This window comes from Elgaria multicarinata, chromosome 2 (genome assembly GCF_023053635.1).
Source record: "Elgaria multicarinata webbii isolate HBS135686 ecotype San Diego chromosome 2, rElgMul1.1.pri, whole genome shotgun sequence".
NCBI lineage: Eukaryota > Metazoa > Chordata > Lepidosauria > Squamata > Anguidae > Elgaria > Elgaria multicarinata.
The window spans coordinates 38,821,799-38,848,224 of NC_086172.1; the positions used below are offsets into that span (position 1 = coordinate 38,821,799).

Consider the following 26,426-nt stretch of genomic DNA (forward strand, 5'->3'; position numbering starts at 1 on the left):
CTACTTACAGTTTCCTTTCACTTTTGATAACCATTTTCCTTTGCAGTCACTTTTCTTGGATTGATCATGAAATCACCCATCCCATTTGTGTCGGTCACTTTATTAACAGTGATTTGGAATGTACACTTATATGCACTCTTATTATTATTATTATTCGCACGCATGTGGATGTTTATAGCCCTATTATTCTTTTAATTTTACTTTTAGTTGCACCAATCCTGAGGAGAAGACTGGAATCCCAGGAAGTAGCTGTGTATCACCTTGCCAATTTCACTTGTGAGATCGAGATGGCGCCAAACGTACGCTTTCAATGGTATAGAGCTGGGCGGGAAATTTATGATGGTGACAAATACACCATCCATACAGCTAATTATACATCCACTCTTCAAATCCCGAGACCTCAAGTAGTTGACTGTGGGGAATACAGTTGCAAAGCTTCCAATCAATATGGCAGCGTAAGCAGCAAAGCAACCTTAACAGTAACTGGTAAGTGCCGTGCACAAGCCCTGTATTGAACATGTTTGCCTTTATCACTACAGTTTAGTGTATTGTAAAATGTTTTTAGGGTTCATTTTACTCCTTATTTTTTATTTCATTAATTACATTTCTATACCACCCAACAGCTGGAGCTCTTTGTGATTTTTCTCATGAAGTCCAAGGATCTCTGTTTCTTTTTTTAGTTCAGAAGAACATGCCAGTGCTATTTCAGAGGCTCAGTGATTAAAATCTAGGAACAAAATTGTATTCCCTTTGGAAATGGACACAAAGAAGAACAGTTAGGATATGGTCAAATTAAGTGTTAAAAATTGGCAGCCATTTTAAGAACGACGTTTTTCAGAACTCTTTAAGTGTGATGGAAGAGGTGCAAATAATAAAGGGACTGACCCAGTCCATTCCTGATATGCACTGTTAGAGTGTACACACATACAAGGGCAAGCCTCCATTAATGGAAGGGCTGATATGGGTTGGAAGCAGGAAACTTCTTCACTCAGAGCAGGGGGGACGTGGGAACGATGCAGCGGGCGAATGGTTTGGGCCTAAAGTCTTTTTTAATAGCTTTTGTTTCTAGCATATTCTTCTCTAAACATTTTAAAATGTCTTCTGCTTCTTGAAGAAATTATAGTTTTATTATAAATTTATAATTATAAATTCGCTCAGATGCAATTGATTTGATTTACCACTTGCATATTGCAAGATCCGTAAGTGTTGGGCGGAGGAACCATCTTGAAGTAAATAAAGGATATTTAATAACACATGGGTGTTTCTCTTTTCGAAAGTTCTGTAAACATATTTTAAAGCAATATTATTTGTTTAAAATGTACCTTTTAGTAATGTAAAATTGCATGCGTCTTTTACCCCGTTGAAACCGTACTGACGGTTAATTCATGAAATACTCTTAAAATAATGACGTGATATATTATATGACAATTATATGACTCTTCTTTGATGAAATTCTGGCTTTTAAATCTACTTCTTTAAAGGTTTTACATCATGCCATGTGAATCCTAATGATAGTAATTATAATTAATGTATTGACCATTGGGAATCTTTATTCTTTTTAGCCACTTTAATGTAGATACAGCATTTCTGCCCCTTCTTTCTTTGGTGCTGATAGAAAAATTGCCATTAGATTGTTCAAGCCACTGTCAACTTTACCCCTTTCTTTTGCAGAAGCGTTTCCTCCAACTTTCCTAACCAGACCTGAGTCTGTTACTACTTTTGTGGGTAAGAGTGCCAGGTTCCTCTGTACAGTGTCAGGCACCCCTGTGATAGACACGGTGTGGCAGAAGGACGGCACTGCCATTTCCTCCACAGAACGCACCAAGATTTCAGCTGCTGACAATAAGCACAGTTTAGAGATTACACATCTTTCAGTCAATGACAGGGGGGTATACACTTGCAAAGCCTCTAACAAGTTTGGAGCAGACATCTGCCAGGCAGAACTTGCCATCATTGATAAGCCCCGTTTCATTAAAGAGCTGCAGTCTGTGCAGTCTGCGGTCAATAAAAAGATACATCTTGAATGCCAAGTGGATGAAGACCGGAAAGTAACCGTATCCTGGAGTAAGGATGGGAACAGAATACCCCCAGGCAGAGATTACAAGATTTACTTTGAAGACAAAATAGCATCACTTGAGATCCCTCTGTCTAAACTTAAAGATTCAGGGACATATACATGCACTGCTGCAAATGAGGCTGGGAGTAGCTCTTCTTCTGCAACTGTAACCATCAGAGGTAAGGAAATCGTTGATCTACTTAACTTTATGCTATTCGTGCTCTCTTATTACTGGTAGTTCGTCATTCCAAATAAGAAGTGGGCTGTAATTTTTTTAAAAAGAGATTAGTTCCATAGTTATTCCATTATTAGTGTGCTGCTCATGTTTCCAAATATGCTATACGTCTTCTGCAATTGTCTCCATGTCTTTCCTGAAGGTTATTGTCTGACTTATATGTGCATACCGTCTTCCAGCAATGACAAAAGAAACTTGTCATTTCACTTTTTATTTTCCTCCTAGGCAATTTCGAGAAATCCTGGTTTTCATTTTTAAAAACAGAGTTCAGGATGGGTTCTTACATGCTTCTGAATAATTTGTTTTGTAATCATCACATCAGGTTGATCTTCTAAGGCATTGTATTTCAGGATTTCTTTCTTTCTTTCTGAACTCTTCCTTTAGAGCCACCATCCTTTCTGAAAAAAGTGGACCCCTCTTACTTGTTGACTCCAGGAGAGTCAGCACATCTTCAATGCAAAATCAAAGGGTCCCCTGTGATCCAGGTGACATGGTTCAAAAACAATAAAGAAATTAGAGAGAGTGATACACACAGGATATCTTTTGCCAACAACGTGGCTGTGCTAGATATTTCCAATGTGAAAGTTGACAACACTGGAAGTTACTCATGTGAAGCAGTTAACGACGCTGGCAGTGATAGCTGTAGCACTGAGATTGTTGTCAAAGGTTCGTTCTTCAACCCATGGGCAATTTCTTTTAGAGATGCTTTGTTCGATTGCATGCATTCTTACCAGTCATTAATTCTTTGTTAATGCTTTGATGGTTTTATAGAGCCTCCTACTTTCATCAAAACTCTCGAGCCGGCTGAACTAGTGAGAGGAATAAATGCCACTCTTCAGTGTGAGGTTTCTGGTACTGCACCATTCGAAATCAGTTGGTTTAAAGACAAGAAGCAAATTCGCAGTAGTAAAAAATACAGGTTGACTTCCCAAAAGTCTCTTATCTCTTTGGAGATTTCTTCATTTAATAGTGCAGACGTTGGTGAATATGAATGTTCCATAGCGAATGAAGTTGGAAAATGCATTTGCAGTGCATCATACATACTGAAAGGTTAGTGAGCAGACTAACGAATACAAACATATTTTAACAGAAAGCGGAACACCAACGCTTTCTTGGGAACAGCCTTTGCCAAGTCATCCTTTTCCTGCCTTCTCTTTCTGTGTCTTGTAACCTGCTAGGAACAGCCATTATATTCCTCCTGAAACAGAAGCCAGGTTGCATTAACTTGCAAACATGAAACTTCAACCAGTTTGTGATGCAAATGCCTACATTGGCCAGAATTCTCATTTGCATTACAAATGCCTCATTCATCTTTCTGTTCCATGTTGCCAGTACTCACACTATCACCAAGATAGTGTAAAAGAGACTCAGGGTGCTTCCAGACAGACAGAACATAGAGCTATCAGACAAAAGCCATTATGCAGCTATTCTGACTTTTCTTAACAGATTTTTTTTCTAGTAAGATGGGAAAACTCAGGAAGCTTACAAATGGAGGGGGGCTGCAAAATTCGAACCCCCACTGCAAAATTCTCTAAATGAGTCAGGGTTATTACACAATAAAAGTCTTCCTCTGGAAGCACTCTCAAAGACAATTCATGTATCCTTTCAACTTATAAATGCAGCGTTATGCAAATCAGTTTGGGTATAGTCCCTTGCCTTAAGAGGCAAATATATTTATTTATGTAAATGCATCAAAGGGTTCTCATTGAGGGATTTCCTAGCCAGAAGAGTTCAGATTATACAAGACCAGTCATGTTGATTACTTAAAAGGGAAAACACTTGTCTCATAACTGAACAATCCCAAGCACCTCAACCTTCCCTACTTAATTCCAATACATTGTATGAATTTAGATGAAAGGGATACCAATTTTGTCCGTACCTCTGCCTCACTCCACAGAGGAATTCCAGCACTGACAGTAATCCAAAAACTGAAAACTCCACCCAAATTCCTTCTCCCTACCTCCTTCCGAGAAGCAAGACCTCATCCCTACTATATTCCTCCTGTACCCTCCCTAACCCCAATCTTTACATGGGTTAACTTGCCAGTTGTCAAATAATACATAATGAGTCACATTTGATAAGTAATGTGGCCTCTACATCCAGATTGGAAATTGTAAACTTTTTCCTAACTTTCTTCTGGACCCCAATATCCATGAGGGATAGTGATTGATACTACATCTAGAAGAACTATTTTATTGTATTTAATAACTTTGAAATACAACACCTAGAGTAATGTGAAGCAATACTAATAGAGAAGGTTTTCTTTTTCTTTTTCAAATTAGAACCTCCATCTTTTGTTAAGAAAATTGAAGACGTTACTTCTCTCGCTGGAGATGCAGTTGTTTTACAGGCAGCTGTGAAAGGCTCCGCTCCTATTTCTGTCACTTGGATGAAGGGGAAAGATATTATTAAAGAGGATAACAAAGTCAAAGTGACCTTTGAAAATGGCATTGCCACTTTGCAAATCTCAGATGTCCAAATGAGTTCTGGTGGTAAATATACATGTCTGGCTGAGAATGACGCAGGAAGTCAAACAAGTTTTGGACAATTAGCAGTTAAAGGTCAGTGTAGGAACACCTTCACATCTCACGGTTCTTCACCTATTGGCAGGCTACTGCAATTGCTCTGTAATGACTTCTGTTTAATTTTGTTATAGAGCCTGCCACAATCGTTGAGAGAGCAGAGTTCATTCAGGTGACTGCTGGGGACCCAGCAACTTTGGAATATACTGTTGCAGGCACCCCAGAGTTAAAAACAAAATGGTTCAAAGATGGAAAACCTCTGGTTTCTAACAAAAAGTATAGAATCAGTTTTAAGAACAACGTTGCTCAGTTAAAATTCTATACGGCCGAATTGCACGATACTGGCGAAATCACCTTTGAAGTTGAGAATGACGTTGGACGCAGTTCGTGCACCACCACATTTTCTGTATTAGGTTGGTAACCTTCTTCTGGCTAAAGACAACAACGCTGCTCCACTTCAGAGCACAGAACAGCTGAAACAAAAAGTCTTGAAACGCTCTTTTGACGGCTTTTCTGTCTTTGCTCTGCTTTGCAACAGATCGCACCATCCCCCCGTTCTTTACCAAGCCCCTGCGGAACGCTGACAGCGCAGTTGGTAGCTCCTGCCATCTTGATTGCAGAGTATCAGGTTCTCTTCCAATAAAAGTTTCTTGGTTTAAACACGACAAAGAGATCACTGCCAGTGCCAAATATAAAGTACGTTATGAAGAAGGTTCAGCGTCTTTGGAGATCCAGCGTCTGGATATCAATGATGTAGGGGTGTATTCCTGTAGAGCCACAAACTCTGCAGGGAGTAAAGAAAGCAGTAGCACTTTGACTGTAAAAGGTTTGACATCTTTTTTGGAATTCTCTTCTTGGTGTTTCTTATTAACAATTCTATTCTTTTAACACACCACATAAGTTACACTACTTACTCTTTCCAACTATTTCTTTCAAACAATGTTTAGAGCCACCTAGCTTCGTAACAGAGCCAGAGTCTCAAGACATATCACCTGGGTCAACGGTGCGTTTGAAGAGTACTTTTAAAGGAACAGCACCACTCTCTGTAGAGTGGTTTAAGGGTGATGCTAAGCTAACAACCGGTGGAGCTTGCTACATCATGACAGAAGCTTTGTCGAGTTACATGGAACTTTATGCAGTAAAACCTGCAGATTCAGGCGTCTATTCTTGCAAAGTCAGCAACGTGGCTGGTTCAGTTGCATGCACTGCAAACGTGTTTGTGAAAGGTTTGCATTTTCTTTCTCTTAGTACAATACTTTGGCCTATTGCCTCTTACTGTTCTTTAAACTCTTTCTGCAACTCTTATTAATAACATTTCTTAATTCCACAGAACCCGCTACTTTCGTGGAGAGACTTGAGCCATCGCAGTTGATTAAGAAAGGAGAATATGCCCAGTTAGAATGTAAAGTAATGGGCACCCCTGAAATTAAAATATCCTGGTTTAAGGATGATAGGGAAATTAAAGACAGTGCCAAGTTCAAGATGTCTTTGATAGGCTCCACAGCAGTACTCAGACTGATGGATGTCGCCGTTGAAGACAGTGGTGAATACATGTGTGAGGCCAAAAACGACGCTGGGAAGGACACCTGCAGTAGTGTTGTGGCAGTAAAAGGTGTGAAGTCCTCCAAGTTCTCTTCTCCTTTTTTAAGTCTTTAAGAGGTTCCAAAAAGAATTAACCACTCCCACTCTTTCTTTCTCTCTTGCGCTATAGAATCGCCATATTTTATCAAGGAATTTGAACCCAGGGAAGTATTAAAAGATTCAGATGTTATACTGGAGTGTGAGGTGTTAGGTACTCCTCCATTTGAGGTATATTGGTTAAAGGACAACAAGCCTGTGAGGAGCAGTAGAAAACACAGAATAACCATGGAGAATTCCTTGCTTAGTCTCCAAGTTTTCAAGTTCGACTCTTCAGATGTGGGCGAATATCAATGCATGGTAACAAATGATGTAGGAAGCTGCGTCTGTAGCTCAGAGGTGGCTCTGAAAGGTCAGTACTACTTAGAAAAAATGTCCCTCTGTCCTTTATTTTAACATTTTGTTGACTCCGATGCTCACCAGATATCTATTCTTTCAATAGAGCCCCCACAATTTGTGAAGAGGATTGAGACCATTAGCTCTCTTAGAGGAGGCACCATTGTGTTTCAGGCAACTATTAAAGGCTCCATGCCAATAACAATCTCTTGGTTGAAAGATAATGACGACATTGTTGAAGATGATAACACAAAAATGACTTTTGTGAACAATGTGGCAACTCTCATGATCAGGGCCATTGAAGTAAAGCATGATGGGAAATATTTTTGTCAGGCTAAAAACGACGCCGGAATCCAAAGATGTTCTGCTTTACTAACAGTGAAAGGTTTGTTTAGCCTCCTCTCACCTTTATAATATATAACGTAATCTTCAGTCAATATTCCAGTTCAAGTCACACAACTCATACTTCTTCCCGTATTTATCACAGAGCCAGCCACGATCACTGATAAAGCTGTTTCAATTGATGTCACTGAGGGTGATCCAGCCACCTTGCAGTGTAGATTTTCAGGAACGAAAGATATTACCGCCAAATGGTTCAGAGCTGGGAAGGAGTTGACTTTGGGACCCAAATATAAAATCAGTATCACCGACACAGTCTCCATGCTGAAGATTGCTTCAACAGAAAAGAAAGATAGTGGCGAATACACATTTGAGGTTTCAAATGATGTTGGAAGCAGCAGCTGTAAAGCTAGCATTAATGTATTAGGTCTGTATTGTGTATCCTGCATGGAGGTGGGTGGATGGGTGGATGGGCCTTGGCCGCCATTACAGTTCTTATTCTACTGATAGCAAAGATGAACCTTGTAGCAGCCTAATCTAATACATTTCTTTTTGGTCTGTCTTGGGTAGATCTGATCATACCACCCAAATTCACCAAAAAGCTAAAGAAAATGGACAGCATTAAGGGCTCTTTCGTCCACCTTGAGTGCATAGTGTCTGGTTCCCATCCAATAAGTATCCAATGGTACAAAGATGGTCAAGAAATAACTGCTAGTGAAAAACACAAATACTCCTTTCATGATAACATGGCATTCTTGGAGCTCAACCAGCTTGAAGGTAGAGACAGTGGATCTTATACCTGCGAAGCAACAAACAAAGCAGGAAAAAACCAGTGCAGTGCATATTTAACCGTCAAAGGTTTGGATACTTTGCGTTTTCTTTTTCTCTTAGGCAACACATTTGGCATTTTTTTCTCTTACGTTGAATTTGAGTGATTTCCCTCCTTTTCCTGTCTTTCTCCTCATGCTTTGTAGAACCTCCAAGTTTTGTTGAAAAACCACAGTCACAAGATATCATACCTGCTGCTAGAGTCCAGCTCAAAGCCCTGGTGAGCGGCACTCCTCCCATACAAATAAAGTGGTTCAAAGACAGCAAAGAACTCCTGACGGGAGCCTCTCGCTCAGTTTATAAGGATGACACTTCAAGTGTACTAGAACTCTTTTCAGCCAAGACATCTGATTCAGGAAACTATATCTGCCAAATAAGCAATGATGTTGGGTCAACAACCTGCAAAGCAACCCTCTTTGTGAAAGGTCTGCAGTTTTACACCCTGTGCTATTTGTGCTGCACAATCCTATGTATGTCTACTTGCAAGTAAGTCCCACTGTATTCAATGGGGATTACTCCAAGTAAGTGCGTGCATAGGATTTCAGCCTCCACCTTAGTTTGTTGTTTTTTTTTAAAAAAAACCAATTATTGATTTTCAATAAATCTATTTTTGTGCTTTCCTCCCACCTCATTCTGATTTTAGAGCCCCCCAGGTTTGTTCAGAAGCCTAGCCCTGTAGTAGTTTTGAGAAAAGGGCAATCTACCACTTTTGAATGCCAGGTAGCTGGTACACCTGAAATCCGTGCAACTTGGTACCTAGATGGGAATGAAGTTACGGACCACGCTAAATATGGAGTCTCATTTGTAGACAACATTGCCACTTTTAAAGTCACCAATGCTAAGGTGGAAAACAGTGGGACTTATATTTGTGAAGTTCACAATGATGCAGGTAGTGAAAGCTGCAGCATTGAACTGAAAGTGAAAGGTTAGTTGGAAAAATTCTTTTTGAATTCACTCAGACATACAGTTGGATTTTCTCCCTTTTTTCCTGAGGTTGCTCTGTTTTCTTCTTCTAATTTAGAACCTCCCACATTTATAAGGGAGCTGAAACCCGTGGAAGTAGTGAAAAGTTATGATGCTGTCTTAGAATGTGAAGTCACAGGCACCCCTCCGTTCGAAGTAACCTGGCTGAAGAACAACAGTGAGATTCGAAGCAGCAAAAAATATACCATGACTGATAGACAATCTATATTTGGCCTTCAAATAATGAGCTGTGATTTTCAAGATGCTGGCGAATACCAGTGCATTATAGCAAATGAAGGAGGCAGTTGTTCATGTAGCACAAGGGTCACTTTGAAAGGTCAGTTCAGCAACTGCTATAGGGGAAAAAATCTAGAAAATATTCAGTTTGCTCTTTTTGCTTTAACCAATTTTAAATCTTATTCTGGCTTCACTTTGGATTTTTATTCTTAAAAACACAGAGCCCCCATCCTTCATCAAGAAGTTAGAAAATGTACGTGCTGTTTTGAAAAGTTCCGCTGTTTTTCAATGCACAGTGGCTGGTTCCCAGCCTTTAACAGTGTCTTGGATAAAAGATGAAAGAATCCTTGAAAATGATGAGAACTTCCACATTACCTTTGAGAACAATGTGGCAAGATTGAAAATCAAGAACGTTCACCTTAGTCACAGTGGGAGATACACCTGTCAGGCCAAGAATGAGTCAGGAGTTGAAAAGTGCTTTGCTTTGCTTTTAGTACAAGGTTTGTGTCTTTTGAATTTTACGTTAATCAGCAAGCCTTTGCATATTATCCATTAGAAGACTTCAATATATTTGTGTTTTAATTCTTACTGCAGAACCTGCTCAGATAATAGAAAAGGCTAAATCAGTTAAAGTGACTGAAAAAGACCCCGTGACTCTGGAATGTACTGTGGCTGGAACGCCAGAACTTCAAACCAAATGGTTCAAAGATGGCAAACAGCTCATGCCCAGTAGATATTACACTATGAGCTTTGATAATAATGTGGCCAGTTTTAGGATTGAATCCGTGATGAAGCAGGACAGTGGTGCATACACTTTTAAGGTTGAAAATGAGTTTGGAAGCAGCACCTGTGAGGCTGTTCTGTCAGTACTAGGTTAGTATTGAGTTTCGCCAAAATTGCTGTTTTATTTTTCTACCAACATTTCAATTGCCAGTGTATTTTCATGAAGATGATTAACAGCAAGGAAGCTGATACTACTTGCCTTTTTCCCTCCTTCTGGACAGATCAATCAATTCCTCCCTCATTTACCAAAAAACTACCAAAAATGGATAAAATTCTGGGATCATCCATTCATATGGAGTGTAAAATTTCTGGCTCACTCCCTATTACGGCAAAATGGTATAAAGATGGAAAAGAGATCCCTGACAGCGCCAAATACAGGAGTCTGTGCCATGAAAACACTGTATCACTAGAGGTTAATTACCTGGAATTGACAGATTCTGCAAATTATACTTGCAGCGTGACTAATGTTGCAGGAAGTGACTCATGTAGTGCCGCCTTAACAGTGAAAGGTTTGGATTCCTATCTTCTTCCTATACTCTTTACTTTATTAAATGTAAATCTTTTTCTACTTCAACTACACAATTACTAACTTAATATCTTTGACTGCAACTGACAGCTAACGCTATCTATATACAACTTCTTTTTCTTATGATTTTTTTTGACATCTTTAGTTCTCTTGATTGTTTATTTTGCCTTGCCGAGCTGTATTTCTTGTGCCAAAAATGAAATAATTCTTTTGTTTTCTTAAAATCTTTAGAGCCACCAAGCTTCCTGGCAAAACCAGAAAGCCAGCAAGCTGTACCTGATTCAACAGTGGAATTTAAAGCTGCTTTAAAGGGAACACCGCCTTTTAAAATAAAGTGGTTTAAAGAAGATTTAGAACTTGTGCCTGGACCTAACTGTTTATTTGGGATTGAAGGGTCTACTGGTTTCTTAAATCTTTATTCAGTGGATATATCAAAAAGTGGGAACTATACTTGCCAAGTTTCCAATGACGTTGGCAGTGATTCTTGCACAACAACACTGAATGTAACAGGTGTGCTAATTTGTTCTGTGTTTCTCTTTTCTTATATGTCTTCTGCTTTCTTTTTATAAATGTATCTTGATTACTTTTCTTTGTGCATTGCTATATTTAGAGATTCTTGACACGGGTTAATTTGCCTTTAGTTTTCTTGTTACCCGTTCCCCTCCCCTCTTATTCTATACATATTTTCTTCCTATTTATTGAACTTTCATATTTCCCTTCATTTCTTAGAACCTCCAAAGTTTGTTAAGAAGCTAGAGCCGTCAAAAGTTGTGAAACAGGGTGACTCCACACGACTCGAATGTAAAATCAGTGGCACTCCAGAAATCAAAGTGGTATGGTACAGGAATGACACTGAACTCCATGCTAGTGAAAAGTTCCAGATGTCATTCACAGATTCTGTGGCAGTAATTGAAATGAGACATCTTGGTGCTGACGATAGTGGCGATTACATATGTGAAGCACAGAATCCTGCTGGCAAAGCAAGCTGCAGCACAAAACTTCTAGTAAAAGGTTAGAAAACACTCTTTTATAGGCTTCCCTTCGTTTGGCATTTGCTCAGGGCAGTGTCCTAGTCTTCATGGTTAGTTTTAAACAAGTGTTTTCTAACCTGTGGCCCTATCCTTTGAGAGTGCACTAAGGACTTGGTGGTGAAAGAGATATAGGGCATGTCTACACCAGCCCTATATCCCAGGATCATTCCTGTGCCTCCAAGTGGCACACAGGGGATCCCGGGTGCAGGCAGGGATGATCCCTCCATTTTCCTGGGATAACCCTTAGGTGTAGAAAGGGCCATAGACAGTAACCATCAGAACTTTCTATCGGTCACCGAAGGGCTGGGTAGTGAGTCAGAAGGGTTGCATTTCATGGGATGGGGGGGAGGGATAAAATTCCATGTAAAGCATTATTTCTTTTTTTGCTAAGCATCACAAGATAGTGTGATGCTTAGCAAAGACAGTTGTCACTTTTCGTGCTGGTACATGAAAAGGAAACGACTTCTGCTAACTGTATGGCTAGACATTGGAACAGATACATATCTGACAGTTCTTACCTTATAATTGCATTAACCTTGTATTTTACCATAGCTATCTTTTAAAAAATGGTGCCTGCTTCTTTTTTCTTCCTAGAACCTCCTGTATTTAGCAGGAAGCCATCTCCACTACATACACTCAAAGGCACTGAAGTTAGCCTTGAGTGCGAAATTTCTGGGACGCCACCATTTGAAGTCACATGGTATAAGGATAAGAGACAAATCCGCAGCAGTAAAAAATACAAGGTCACATCCAAGAACTACCATGCGAGTGTGCACATTCTGAATGTTGAAGCTTCTGACATTGGTGAATACCAGTGCAAAGCTCAGAATGACATTGGAAGTGACACTTGTATTTGCACTGTAAAACTAAAAGGTAAGCTTTGTTTTAGAATACATGGTATAAAATCGTCTTTTTTTATAAGAACTTGAAGAATGCTTCTTATTGGAAATCTTCATGCCCGTTGCCTCTTTCCGCTTCAGAACCACCAAAATTTGTGACCAAAATAAACAACCTTACTGTGGTGGTGGGTGAACAAGTAGAGTTACAAGCAACGGTGGAAGGCTCTCAACCAATTTCAGTTCTCTGGCTGAAGGACAAGGAAGAGGTCATTCGAGAAAGTGAAAACACAGCAATCACCTATGTGGGAAATGTTGCCACTTTACAGCTTGCCAAAGCAGAACCAGCAAGTGCTGGGAAGTATATCTGTCAAGTCAGTAACGATGCTGGAACCCGGGAGTGTATGGCCACTCTAACAGTTCTAGGTTGGTAATAACACTAACTTGCTTTTTAAAAGGAGGTATTTTAAAAGTTGAGAAGGCTAGAAAAGATACGGGACCCTGAAGATGCGATAAATCTATATTATATTATATTTCATCTTTAGTATGCACAACACTGTACAGAGTACAAGATGAGAGGCTCTCTCTGCCCCAAGGAGCTTACAATCTGAAATTTGATACAGGGGGAACATCAGATGGGGAGAGAAGGGAGGCAATATGTGGAAAATAGGGAGGCAATATGAGGTTGGTTTGGCTACACACGCTTAGATACAGGCTCAGTTACAGTATGACATGGAACTAGAGTGTTCTGCCAAAGGCCTTCAAGGAAAAGTAGGCGCTTTACAGACTTTTCAAATCTTAAAAGTTTGTTACAAAATTAACTTTGACACAGTTCATAAATCCTGACTTCAGGTCAGGAAAACAATATGGATGATATATTTTGATCAGGAGTGAAGATGCACTGATAAATGCAATCCATACTGCACAAGAGGAACTTACTTGCAGAATAAATATTTTGGATTATTCTGATGAGTCCAGAATATGAACATTATACTTCTATAGATAGTATAGACATGGTGATATTTCATGTCTTGTGAGTGTGCGCTATGTACACATTCCAGAAAAGGAGATCAGTTAATAGCTTTGTACTGCCTTCACAACAAAGCAGAAAAGATGTTGCTTTAGAGCACTGATTTCTGCAATTGAAACGTTGGGCAAATGTGTCTTTGAGATAAAGTTATTTATAGATGGATATTGCTTGTATCTCTTTCCAGAGCCAGCTGTCATTGTAGAGAAGGCAGAGCCAATGAAGGTCACTGTAGGAGATATTTGTACCTTAGAGTGCAAAGTGGGTGGTACACCTGAACTTTCAATAGGCTGGTTTAAGGATGGAAAAGAACTGACAAGTAGCGACAAATACAAAATTACCTTCTACAACAAAGTGTCGACACTTAAAATTCTTGATTCTGAAGGGGAAGACAGTGGCTTATATACCTTTGAGGTACAGAACAATGTTGGCAAAAGCAGCTGTACCGCATCAGTTGATGTTCTAGGTTAGTGCTATTGCTTCTTTTCATAATATTTCCACTAGGAAATGGTTCTCTTTTGGGGATCTTCTTGGAAGTCATTGTCTTGTTTTGTTTACTTCCTCTTACACAGATCGGATTATCCCACCTTCATTCACAAGAAAACTTAAAGAAACCCATGGTGTACTAGCTTCATCTGTCGTTCTTGAGTGCAAAGTGGCTGGGTCCCACCCAATTACCGTTGCTTGGTTTCATAATGGCCATAAAATCACTAGTGGGGAAAAACATCAAATCAGTTTTTCAGACAACGTTTGCGGTTTGCAAATCAGTTCACTGAAGTCATCGGATACAGGAACATACACATGTAAAGCTGCTAATGTAGCAGGCTCCGAAGAGACCAGGGCTATTTTGACCGTGCAAGGTCAGTATTTGACGACTGACTCACTCTTTGCAGGAATCTTCCAAAACTTTTTATTAATCTTTCCTTCTTGCAAAATTCTGTTCTTTGGGGTGATATGAATTGAGGGAAATGTCCGTTTTAATTTCATGCTTACTTAATCATCCTCTGATCTGTTATTGTGTTTCATACTTGTTTAGAACCACCCTCTTTTGTGAAGGAACCTGAATCTGTGGACATTTTGCCAGGCAGAAGTGTTACATTTTCTGCTGTTATTAGAGGAACGCCACCCTTTAAGGTGAACTGGTTTAGAGGGGTCAGTGAACTGGTACCAGGTGATAAATGTAACATCTTTTTGGAAGATTCTGTCACAGATCTGGAGCTTTTTGATGTAGAGCCGCTCCAGAGTGGAGATTATACCTGCGTTGTGACTAATGAAGCTGGCAAAGTGTCTTGTACAGCACATCTTTCTGTAAAAGGTTGGTACAGATAGCAATTTCTTGCTCTGGAATATTAACTGTTTGCACAATGTTGATGCTCAATCTTTGACATCTTATTGCTCACCAGAACCAGCCGTCTTTGTGAAGAAAGTCAGTGACCATTGCGTCGAACCAGGCAAATCCATCATTCTAGAAAGCCAGTACACTGGTAGCCTTCCTATTTCAGTCACATGGAAGAAGGATGGTGTAACTTTAAGTCAATCTGAAAAATGCAATATCACCACAACGGAGAAGTCATGCATTCTGGAAATTCTTAACAGTACAAAGGATGACCAAGGGGAATACACATGCATGGTGGAAAATGAGGCTGGAGAAGATATTTGTGAAGCGCTAGTATCCACTTTAGGTCTGTCGTTCGTGACATTTCAACTATCTTTGTCACTTAATTTTATAATTCAGAGTATCAGGTGTATTGGTAATCTTGTGCTGATGCTGATTCTTTGTGTTCTCAGAACCCCCTTCTTTCGTCACACACTTGGGACCTCTTGAAGTATCAGTTGGAGACTACACAACTTTGCAGTGCCAAGTTTCTGGGACACCAGAAATCACAATATCTTGGTACAAAGGAGATACCAAATTAAGATCAACTCCAGAGTATAAAATGTACTTCAAAGACAATGTTGCTACACTTATATTTAACAAAGTAGATGTCAGTGACAGTGGAGAATATATTTGCAAAGCAGAAAACGTTGTTGGAGCTACCTATTCAAAGGCTGTTTTGGCAGTTCAAGGTGACCATTTTATTTTGAGTTGGTTAAAAAAGGCTCCTTTTTAAAATGTGGTTCCTATGTCCAGATGCTGCACAAAGCATGTATTTATATGTTTATTGCATGCCTGTTTCCTTACAGAGCGAAAACACCCACCTTCTTTTGCGAGGAAGTTAAAGGACACAGAGCAAACTGTTGGTTTCCCGGTCAAATTCGTTTGCCGCCTAAATGGGTCAGAACCCATCAGTGTTACTTGGTATAAGGATGGTGTGCCTTTAAGAGATGACTTTAATGTACAAACCTCTTACATAGATAATGTGGCGACTCTTCATCTGTTGCAAACTGAGATGGGCCATACTGGGCAGTACTCTTGCACAGCTACCAACCCTGTTGGAACTGCTACATCTAGTGCCAGGTTCTCAGTCTCAGGTTTGTTCCACACTGAATCTTTCTTTTTTTCAGCGATTCTATTAAGCCTTTCTTCCTAAAGCTCAAATGTTTCAAAATTTGGCGATATATTTGTGTGTTCAAAAGAAAAATCCATCGGCAATATACTCTTCCTTTTAATCCTCAGAACCTAAACAAGCCCCCCTGTTTGATATCACACCTGAATCCAAAGATCTTCCCGTTGGAGAAAGTGCTGATTTTGAGTGTCATGTTACCGGAGCCCAACCAATACATGTTACCTGGGCAAAAGACGGCCGGGAGATCCGCACAGGAGGAAACTATGCCATCACATTTGTAGCAAATACAGCCCATTTAAGGATTCTGAGAGTAGCCAAAGGAGACTCTGGACAGTACACCTGCCAAGCTAGCAACGATGTCGGAAAAGACTTTTGCTCAGCTCAGCTTAATGTGAAAGGTATTGGAATTTAAGTAGACCTTATTGAAACTAGGGTGTGTGTTTTTCACTCAGAAGAAGGATTTGTTGGGGCTTCTTTTTTCCAATTGATTCTAATTGCCTGAAGTCAAAATTGAACAGTCCTCTTTCAAACAAGAAAAAAAATCCTTGTAAAAAGTGTCTGTGGGTATGAAAGACATGAAATCTTTCTTTCTAACCTTCTTGAAACTCAGAGAGAGAAAATCATTATGCTCGTAGAAGTGTGATATATATATATTTCTGACAAATGACTCCTCTTGGCTGTGCTTTACATTCATCACCGTTCAATGCAACTTTATGGCCTTCTCTAGTTTTTGTCCTTGTAAAAATCAGATTGCATCTCATTCATGTGTATTTTGTATATCAGTGTTTCATTTTATATTGATATCCCAGTCCATTAAAAGTGACCTTCATGTCCCTCCATGGCCATAGCTAGATCTAAGGTTTATCCCTGGATCGTCCAGGGGTCAAACCTGTTCACCTAGGTGACACACAGGGGATCCAGTGCTCAGGCAGGGGCGAACCCTGGATGATCCCAGGATAAACCTTAGGTCTAGCTGTGGCCCATGAGAGGGTCAACATATTGCAAGGAGGTGGGAAACCAGCAAGTGCTCTCTGCACTTGGGGATGCATCTCATTCCTCCCACAGGCTGAAACTTTAAGAGTTTTTTGAATGCCAATCAACTAGCTCACATTGCCAATCAACTAACCACTGAAGTAAAAGCAGAGGGAATGCTGGACTCAGACAGTCTCTTTTCTCCCTTCCATCTCGCCCTGCACTCAACCAGGAGATTTTATTTTTTTTTCTGTGAGAAGCTTATTTCATGCATGTCGATTCCCAAAATATTGGCCTGTTCTTGGAGGCATAGGGCAGGGAGAAGTGGTCTTCCTGGGTGCCACCTTCCGTCTGATTTCCCCACTTGACTGAGGTTGACTGAGGCTGGGGGGAGATTCTGCTCCCCTGCCCTGAGCTCTGTGTGACAACACAAGGGGAGCAAAAGGCACCACAGCTTATTAGTGCAAAAATGTCAGGGTTTTTACAGTTACAGAAGTAAAAAAATGTTGCATATCCTTATGGGATAGCTGATGCACTTTAGATTATAGAAATGCTCAAGCAAGTAATAATAAATAAGTAATAATGATAATAAGTGCTGGACTCTTTGACCCTGTTCAGACGACACACTGAGCCATGGTGGTTGAGCTAAACACTATGACTTAGCGTGCCGTGTGAACCATGACTTGGTGTGTCATGTGAAACATTCCTACCCATGGTGGCTGCATAATTGTGGTTTAAACGTGCTCACTAATCATTTGTTGCAAAAAGGTTAGTGGCCTAACCATGACTTAGCATGTCATGTGAAGCATTCCTACACATGGTAGCTATATAATCATGGTTTAAACAGGCTCACTAACCATTTGTTGCAAAAGGGTTAGTGGCCTAACCATGGCTTAGCGAGTTGTCTGAACAGGCCCTTTATATCAGGGGTGTTGAACCTCTTTCATCCAGAGGGCCAAATTCCATTTCAGAGAAACTCTCTGGGGCTGCATTCCAGTGAGGAGTGGGACTAAAGGCAAAGGGGGTGGGGCCAAAATGCCAATAATAATAATAATAATAATAATAATAATAATAATGATGATGATGATGACATACTTTGGCCTATAGCTCTTTCTTCAAGTAACTAAGCCTTAGGATAACGGGTAAAAACTATTTAAAAGCCATGACCCCCCCCCCCCCAAATGATCAGTGGGCAGGGGAAATGGGGTTTGGAAGAGACATGGACATCTAAGGAACCCAAGATGGCCAGGTCAGGATGGCCAGATAGGGAACCCGGGCCTTAGACCTTGTGCCCCTGCTACATATGATGGTTTTTGAAGTGGAAAGTATTTATTAAAGAGCCTTTATAGGAATGTAGAACAGATTTAGTCATAAAACAGATGGAGTCTGTCTCTCCCTAAGTATTTTGGCCCAATATGGGGGGAAACTCTTTAAATCCTCTCTCTTTTTCTTCCTCTCAAGCTTATATTTCGTTAGTTGTCATTGAACTTACCATCTGTATGATTAACATCCTAAAATGTGCATGTTCTCAAGAGTTCTTCTTCCTCGACGTAGTACAGTACTGAATGTTGCTTTCCTTCTGGATTCTTAGAACCTCCTAAATTTGTAAAGAAACTAGAAGCAGCAAGAATGGTGAAGCAGGGTGATTCATGTCAACTTGAATGTAAAATCAGTGGTTCCCCAGAAATCAAAATTGTGTGGTACAAAAATGACCAGGAAATACATGCTAGTGACAAGCACCGCATGGCATTCAGTGACTCCATCGCAGTGCTCATCATCGTTGATGCCAACCCTGAAGACACTGGAGATTACATTTGTGAAGCTCTCAATTCTGCTGGCACTGCGAGCTGCAGTACGGTCGTCACCGTGAAAGGTGAGCCGCCGATGTTTCCACAGTTTTCCTCCCTCTTCTTCCCTGCCCCCTGCTTTCGTTTGTACTCTGCAATATCGGAAATGAACCGTCGAAAGTAATGGTGAAGGAGTGAGACTCCACAACTAAGTGATAGTGGACATGTTGAAGGTGCTGATGTGTAGGGCCAACCCCACTATGCAAACATATGCTAAAACAAACTTGGACAATTGAAAAGCAGAAGGAACAGCCTTATAGGATAAAAGCTCAGTGGTCCTTCTAGTCTTATCTGTTACTTGGCAGCCTCAGAAGTTACAGAACTATACAATAGCACAGGACAATAATGGGTACAGCCCATTTCCTGTCATTCAGATTCTAGCAGTCTAAAGTTGAAAAACACCCTTACGCCTCAGTCAGGATGTGCTTCTTGGGCATCTAACCTAGGAAGCTGACAACAAGAGACAACAGGTGGATGGATCAAAGAAGTGGGAGATAAGGCAAGGTTTGAGTTACAGGAGTAGGAGGACCAGCTCCCTGTTATTGGTGCCAGCTACAAAACCTGCTTGCTGCTTGTTCGTTACCTCCTGGAAACGCTCTATAGTTAGAGAAGACATTAGATGTAGACTGGAATTACATGGAAAAACGGAGATGCAGGAGATTTGTTTTTGTTTTTAAATTTGCAACACTCATACGGATAGGAAGGAAGGAAGTCAGTAAGAATATACCCATGGACGTGGAAGATTGAGAGTATGTGCCAAGGCGTATCAGATCTGACTGTGGGTGTGGCAGAAATCATGACACATATTAAAGGTTATGCGTAGGCACCCACCCACCCTTATTAACTGCATTTATTTGGAAAATTCAGTGCCACATGCAAAAAGAATTTGTGGTAGGATGCCAAGACTTTACAGCTTTGGATATAGAAATGACCTCAAAATGAACTGCTATGCATGCAGCACTTTTCAAAACTAGAATATTTCTCAGGCACCTAAATAGGTATTTACAAGCGTACTTTCTGTCTTCTGTTCCTAAATGACTTGCCCCTGTTAGCAAGAGTCCAGTTACATGTTCTCATATTCTTTTTTTTATAGAGCCTCCTGTTTTTAGCAAGAAACCTAGCCCCGTAGACACCCTTAAGGGCTCTGACGTCATCCTCCAGTGTGAAATTGCAGGCACACCACCATTTGAAGTTGTCTGGTTCAAGGACAGGAAGCAAGTCAGGAGCAGTAAGAAGTTCAAAGTGACCACTAAGAACTTCAACGCCAGTGTCCACATCCTTAACCTTGAAGCTGCCGACACCGGGGAATATCAGTGCAAAGTGGCAAATGAGGTGGGAAGTGACACTTGCTCTTGTGCCGTGAAGTTCAAAGGTTAGTATTTGTACAAAGGGGTCATTCTTTGGTCATTCCTTTTCCTACGTTTCTTTCTGGTTTTCTTGCGATTTTCTCTTTCCTTTTTTTTTTTTTTACCCTAAGTTATTTTCTTCTCTATCAGAACCACCTCGATTTGTTAAGAAGCTGAGTGACACCTTCACCTATGCTGGAGAACCCACTGCATTGCGGGCCGTAGTGGAAGGCTCCCAGCCTATTTCTGTCGTGTGGCTTAAAGACAAGGGTGAAATAATACGGGAAAGCGAAAACCTCCAGATTTCCTTTTCGGATAACATTGCAACCCTTCAGATTGCAAATGCCGAAGCCACCAATGGTGGGAAGTACATCTGCCAGATTAAAAATGACGCCGGAATGCGAGAATGTGCAGGACACCTGCAAGTCCTAGGTTGGTACTGGCTTTCCACCCCCTTCTGAAGAATGCAGCCTTGACTGCCTTTGCAATGGCAGCACAATCATAATTTCCTTCTCACTCTTGGTTTTGCAACTCAATTTCTGTGGATTGTTTTCCCCTCATTCCAGAACCGGCTGTGATTTTGGAGAAGCCTGAGCCAATGACGGTTACCGCTGGCAGTGTATTTACTTTGGAGTGCACGGTGGGTGGGACTCCAGAGCTAATTGCGAAGTGGTTTAAGGACGGAAGAGAACTCACCAACAGCCGCAAGCATCAGATTACCTTCTCCAACAAAGTAGCAACACTTAAAGTTCTTTCTGCCGGCATGGAAGACAGGGGACTGTACACGTTCGAAGTGCAAAACGAAGTGGGGAAAAGCAGCTGTACTTCTTCGGTTGATGTTTCAGGTTGGCTTGGGGAATCTTTGTTCTTAATTACCATTTTCTTTCCCTCGACTGTATTGGTCTCTTCTTAAAACGTGGCTTTTTGTTACCTTTCCCTACACAGACCAACTTGTCCCTCCTTCTTTTGTAAGAAGATTAAAAGAAACGTTTGGCGTGCTGGGTTCTTCAGTTGTTCTGGAGTGCAAAATTGCTGGGTCACCACCTCTTTCAGTGACTTGGTTTTACGGAGGAAATGAGATTTTCAGTGGGGATAAATACGAAACCGCCTTTTCAGATAATGTCTGTGCTTTGAAGGTGAACGCTCTGGACTCATCTGATACAGGGCCCTACACCTGTGCTGCTGCAAATGTAGCTGGATCTGATGAATGCAGCGCCTTTTTGACAGTGCAAGGTCAGTAAAGGATGGACAAGCTGCCTTATAGAAGTGTTTTCTACTCTCTGTTTATCTTGCATTACTTATTTAATGCAAATGTCAACTACCTAGTACACCTGCTAACAGTGTAAACTTTTGTGTGTAAATCCAGAACCTCCCTCTTTTGCAAAGACACCTGATCCATTGGAGGTTTTGCCTGGAATGAGTGTAACCTTCAGAAGTCTGATAAGAGGAACTCCTCCTTTCAAAGTGAACTGGTTTAAGGGAAGCAGAGAACTTGTGCCAGGGAAAACATGCAACATCATCTTGGCAGATTCAACTGCAGAGCTGGAATTGTTTGAAGTAGGACCACTCCAGACTGGAGATTACACCTGTCTTGCCACTAATGATGCTGGCAGTGCCTCTTGTACCACCCATCTTTTTGTGAAAGGTTTGTCCAAATGTTACCCCAGGTACATATTATAGCATGCACACATGTAAGTATGCGGTACAGTTTGGGGTCTGACCCTTTCTTTCGTGTGACTTTACCTCAGAACCGGCTGTGTTTGTGAAGAAACTAAGCGATTTCAGCATAGAGCACGGCAAATCCATAATTCTAGAAAGTACATTCAGTGGAACTCCCCCGCTTGCCGTGACATGGAAGAAGAATGGTTTAAACATCACACAGTCTCCAAAATGTAACGTAACAACAACAGAAAAGTCAGGCATACTGGAAATTCTTAATAGTACCAGAGAAGACGAAGGAGAATACGTGTGTGAAATTGCAAATGATGCTGGGGAGGACGTATGCCATGCCCTGGTATCAATCTTAGGTGTGTTATTGCCTTACATTGGTTGACTATTTTTATATTAATTGACATCATGCAATGTACTTAGATTGACTGGGTATTGACTATGGTCATTTCTGCTTCAGAACCACCTTATTTTGTTAAACACTTGGAGCCTATGGAGGTGACTGTTGGAGAGCCAGCATCTTTACAATGCCAAGTGGCTGGAACACCAGAAATCAAGGTGTCATGGTACAAAGGAGATACCAAACTAAGATCTACTCAGGCTTATAAAATGCACTTCAAGAACAATGTGGCTTCACTTGCTTTCAGCCAGGTGCAGCATGCCGACATTGGTGAATTCGTCTGCAAAGCAGAAAACAGCGCTGGGTTTGCCACTTCAACAGCAGTGCTGACTGCCAAAGGTGATGGGTCCTTTTTAAAGAATCAGCTCTGACCCTTTAACAGCTATAGGTTCAAATATTGTGTGTGTGTAATATACTAAAAGCAGAATATACTTGTCGTAGGGCTCTATTACTCCCACGTGGTGGTATATGCACAAAGGAGGTTGGAAAATCTATGAGCTCCTCCCGTAATACTCCATACAACCCTCCCTCTCGTTCCATACAACCCTCCCTCTCGCTCCATGACTTGAAAATTATTTATGTTGTAAGCCTGCATCAGTCAGAGAAAGGCGTGGATGTGGTTTTGGAAGTGTGCACAGATATCTCATTCCCTTAATGTCCTTTTTCTGCATGTGCCCATGTATGTGCACATGTATGGGGTGGGGGTGGGGGATGGCTCTATCAATAACTTTGGGGATCCTCCATATGTGGGTATTGTATCCACAGTGCAAGAGCATCATGGCCAAAATGTTGTTTTGAGTCTTGTAGATAAATAGTTAAATGTTGCAAATGCAATTTCTTCTTGCAGACCGTAAACTTCCTCCTTCATTTACGAAAAAGCTGAAAGACATTCATGAGACTGTCGGCTCTCCAATCGCGTTTGATTGCCGTATCGTTGGCTCTGAACCACTGGAAGTGTCTTGGTATAAGGATGGGGTGTTGTTGAGAGCCGACGATAACATTCAAGCAACCTTCCTAAACAATGTAGCAACTCTTCAAATCTTGCAAACCGACATGGCTCACTGCGGCCAGTACGTTTGCTCAGCTCACAATGCTCTTGGAAAAGCTTCTTCCAGTGCCAAGCTCCAGCTCACAGGTTTGTAAACGGCTAAATCCAACATTGATACAGCTTTGAAGGCGATGTCAAGATGAACAAATGGCAGGGGTCTAACGGCATGTGGGACTAGTGGCATTTTGAAGGACTGGCAGCCAAACAAGTTACGTTATCCCTTTCCACTCTTTTTTGTAGAACACCTGAAACCTCCATTCTTCGATGTGAAGCCTTTGCCTCTTGATGTTGCTCTTGGGGAAAGTGGCTCTTTCAAGTGTCACGTCACAGGATCAGTGCCCATGAAAGTCAGCTGGGCAAAAGATAACAGAGAGATCCGCCCCGGTGGCAATTACAAGATCACACTGGTAGAAAACACAGCCACACTGACTGTGCTGAAAGTAGGCAAAGGTGATGCTGGGCTTTATACCTGTTATGCAAGCAACAGCGCTGGGAAGGAGTCTTGTGCTGCTCAGCTGGGTTTCAAAGGTAACTTACGAAAGTGCTATTTTTTCTTCTTCTTCTTCTTCGACCCCATTTTATAAAGCAAACAAAATTGAAGACATGCGTGAATCTTCCAGCCTTCAAAGTGGACGCAAGTGGATGGCATCCTCGATCTAGAATAACAGCTGATTAAAAAAAAAAAATCTTGAGGTTTTGACATGAAGTTATTTTCGTGGGAAACGTAATACCACACTGGGCTTTGCATTTATTGCTTAGAAGACTGTTTAAAATTAGCAACGTATTAGTCCATAAACAGACTGAACATAGAATGCCCTTTTAAAATGGGATGCTTGAATGGAGTATCATATTTTTATTTGAGAATAATGTTGGGTAACTTTATTTTCAGCATAAGTGTGTTTAAGCTGTAGAAATCTATGGTCCATAGTAAAAAAAGGAACTTGGTTTTTATTTGGATAATATAGCACCAGGATGCCATTCCAGGAGCCATAGAAATTGTCATCTTAATGTAGTCAGTGATTCCAATCTTGTATGTAATGGAGATTCCTTTTCTTTTCTTCCCTGTTTTCTTTCTTTCTTTCTTTCTTTTTGTCATACTGTTATGGATGACATAAATGGCTATTGGAATATATCTGCAGACTTTTACACCAAAGTCCTTCTGAGGCTGATATAGGCTATGGCTAGACCAGGCCTATATCCCGGGATTGTCCTGGGATCATCCCTGTACATCCAAATCACACAGGGGATCCCGGGAGCAGGCAGGGACGACCCCTCCATTTGCCTGGGATAATCCTTAGATCTAGCTAAGGCCATAGTTTGGATTGTTCTACGGCTTGACTTGTGAGGAATAAAGTAAGCCTCTGGGATTGATAGTAATCTCTTGACTAGGATATTTCAATTTCTAATGTGGATGACTCAAAATCCTCAGATCTTGCAAATCTAATGCAGCCATTCTTATTTAACCTTATGAGTACATTTCCTTTTTCTTTTCTTTTTCAATAGAGCCACCAAGGTTTATTAAGAAGTTAGACTCCTCCAGAGTTGTGAAAGAACATGATTCAACTAGATATGAATGCAAGATAGGTGGTTCTCCAGAAATTAACGTTGTGTGGTACAAGGGTGAAACTCCAATTCAGCCCAGTAACAAATACAGTATGTCCTTCGTTGATTCTGTGGCAGTCATTGAAATGCACAGCCTGACTGTGGAAGACAGCGGAGACTACACTTGTGAAGCCCAAAATGCAGCAGGCAGTGCCAACAGCAGTACTTCATTGAAAGTCAAAGGTCAGAACCAGCTCTTCCTAGGTTTCCTCCATTCTTCCTGATGTAGAAGCTTGCTAGAGCTATTCTCTTTCTTTAAACAAGTCAATCCTGGTTCCCATGAAAGTTCAATGGGGGTGGGGGCATAGATATTGGAAATTTCCTTCCAATATCTATGCCCTCCCATCCCCTTGCAATTTTGCATTCTTAAACAGCATGCTCTTTACTTTCTAATGCTAGTCCTTCACATTTAACAGAATTCAAACCTCCTCTCTTATAGCTGCTCCTGTTTTCCGCAAGAAACCCAGGCCAGTAGAAATTCTGAAAGGTTTTGACGTTCATCTTGAATGTGAGCTTCAGGGCACTCCTCCCTTCCAAATTTCATGGTATAAAGAAAAGAGGGAAATTAGAAGTAGCAAGAAGTACAAGATCTTATCTGAAAATTACCTCGCTAGTATTCACATTCTCAACGTTGATGCCGCCGACATTGGTGAATATCACTGTAAGGCAACCAACGATGTGGGAAGCGATGCTTGCATTTGCTCTGTGATGCTGAAAGGTTTGTAAAAGTCTTTCCATGATTGTGTTTTCTCCAGCGTTTCTGCATTTTTCATCTTTACTCTCTTATCTGTCACTCACATATTTTCCATCTTCTGCTCAGCACCCCCAAGGTTTGTGAAGAAACTTCATGATATCACTGCAGTAGTTGGGGAGCCAGCTGAACTTCAAGCCACGGTAGAAGGTTCTGAGCCAATTTCTGTTCTTTGGTTGAAAGACAAAGGTGAAGTCATCAGAGAAAGTGACAATGTCTGGATGTCATATTCAGATAAAGTTGCTGTCCTTCAGGTTGTCAATGCAGAACCAACCAACACTGGAAAATATACATGCCAGATTAAAAATGATGCTGGAAGTCAGGAATGTTTTGCTACCTTATCAGTTCTAGGTTGGTACAATAAAACAAAAAGTACCTTCAAAGAAAGTATCTTCACATATTACATTATCTTATTTCAAATGCGGCTATGATTTACATCTCATTCCAGAGCCTGCAGCTATTGTAGAGAAGCCTGGACCAATGGCAGTCACAGCTGGAGATTCTTGTACCTTAGAATGTACAGTAGCTGGAACACCAGAGCTCACCGCTCGGTGGTTCAAGGATGGACATGAGCTCTCTTCTGACCACAAATACAAAATCACTTTCTTCAACAAAGTGTCTGGACTTAAGATTCTGAACGCAGGATTACAGGACAGTGGAGAATACAGATTTGAGGTGAAAAACAATGTTGGTCAAAGCAGTTGCTCAGCATCGGTACAGGTTTCAGGTTAGTTTTCTAATTTGGGTTTTTTAATTCTGCATCTATATGTAGGTGTTTGGAATCGCCCTTGGCCATATTGGGAAAAGTTTGCTTGGTCTGACATTAGGGATCCATGCACCATTTAATTCTAAATAAATTCCTTACGAAATTTATTCACTGAAGAATATATGACCGTGGGTCAGTCTTACAAATGAATCTACATACTTA

At 40.8% G+C, this 26,426-nt stretch overlaps 1 protein-coding gene across 1 annotated transcript in view; it reads left to right on the top strand.

Annotated features, from left to right (window-relative positions):
* Positions 1–26,426, top strand: part of TTN (titin) — a 304,366-nt gene that overhangs the window by 89,529 nt on the left and 188,411 nt on the right. The window contains exons 41-84 of the mRNA XM_063116312.1: positions 208–486; positions 1,672–2,235; positions 2,676–2,957; positions 3,063–3,341; positions 4,574–4,852; positions 4,948–5,226; positions 5,352–5,639; positions 5,761–6,039; positions 6,144–6,425; positions 6,525–6,803; positions 6,894–7,172; positions 7,275–7,553; positions 7,697–7,984; positions 8,101–8,379; positions 8,598–8,879; positions 8,976–9,254; positions 9,376–9,654; positions 9,749–10,027; positions 10,159–10,446; positions 10,695–10,973; positions 11,193–11,474; positions 12,089–12,367; positions 12,475–12,756; positions 13,545–13,823; positions 13,930–14,217; positions 14,394–14,672; positions 14,761–15,039; positions 15,146–15,424; positions 15,542–15,829; positions 15,975–16,262; positions 18,428–18,709; positions 19,777–20,055; positions 20,180–20,461; positions 20,596–20,874; positions 20,975–21,262; positions 21,396–21,674; positions 21,778–22,056; positions 22,158–22,436; positions 22,945–23,232; positions 23,386–23,673; positions 24,649–24,930; positions 25,187–25,465; positions 25,568–25,849; positions 25,947–26,225. Of these exons, the coding sequence (XP_062972382.1) occupies positions 208–486; positions 1,672–2,235; positions 2,676–2,957; positions 3,063–3,341; positions 4,574–4,852; positions 4,948–5,226; positions 5,352–5,639; positions 5,761–6,039; positions 6,144–6,425; positions 6,525–6,803; positions 6,894–7,172; positions 7,275–7,553; positions 7,697–7,984; positions 8,101–8,379; positions 8,598–8,879; positions 8,976–9,254; positions 9,376–9,654; positions 9,749–10,027; positions 10,159–10,446; positions 10,695–10,973; positions 11,193–11,474; positions 12,089–12,367; positions 12,475–12,756; positions 13,545–13,823; positions 13,930–14,217; positions 14,394–14,672; positions 14,761–15,039; positions 15,146–15,424; positions 15,542–15,829; positions 15,975–16,262; positions 18,428–18,709; positions 19,777–20,055; positions 20,180–20,461; positions 20,596–20,874; positions 20,975–21,262; positions 21,396–21,674; positions 21,778–22,056; positions 22,158–22,436; positions 22,945–23,232; positions 23,386–23,673; positions 24,649–24,930; positions 25,187–25,465; positions 25,568–25,849; positions 25,947–26,225 (12,669 nt within the window). The remainder of the gene's footprint in view (positions 1–207; positions 487–1,671; positions 2,236–2,675; positions 2,958–3,062; positions 3,342–4,573; positions 4,853–4,947; positions 5,227–5,351; positions 5,640–5,760; positions 6,040–6,143; positions 6,426–6,524; positions 6,804–6,893; positions 7,173–7,274; positions 7,554–7,696; positions 7,985–8,100; positions 8,380–8,597; positions 8,880–8,975; positions 9,255–9,375; positions 9,655–9,748; positions 10,028–10,158; positions 10,447–10,694; positions 10,974–11,192; positions 11,475–12,088; positions 12,368–12,474; positions 12,757–13,544; positions 13,824–13,929; positions 14,218–14,393; positions 14,673–14,760; positions 15,040–15,145; positions 15,425–15,541; positions 15,830–15,974; positions 16,263–18,427; positions 18,710–19,776; positions 20,056–20,179; positions 20,462–20,595; positions 20,875–20,974; positions 21,263–21,395; positions 21,675–21,777; positions 22,057–22,157; positions 22,437–22,944; positions 23,233–23,385; positions 23,674–24,648; positions 24,931–25,186; positions 25,466–25,567; positions 25,850–25,946; positions 26,226–26,426) is intronic.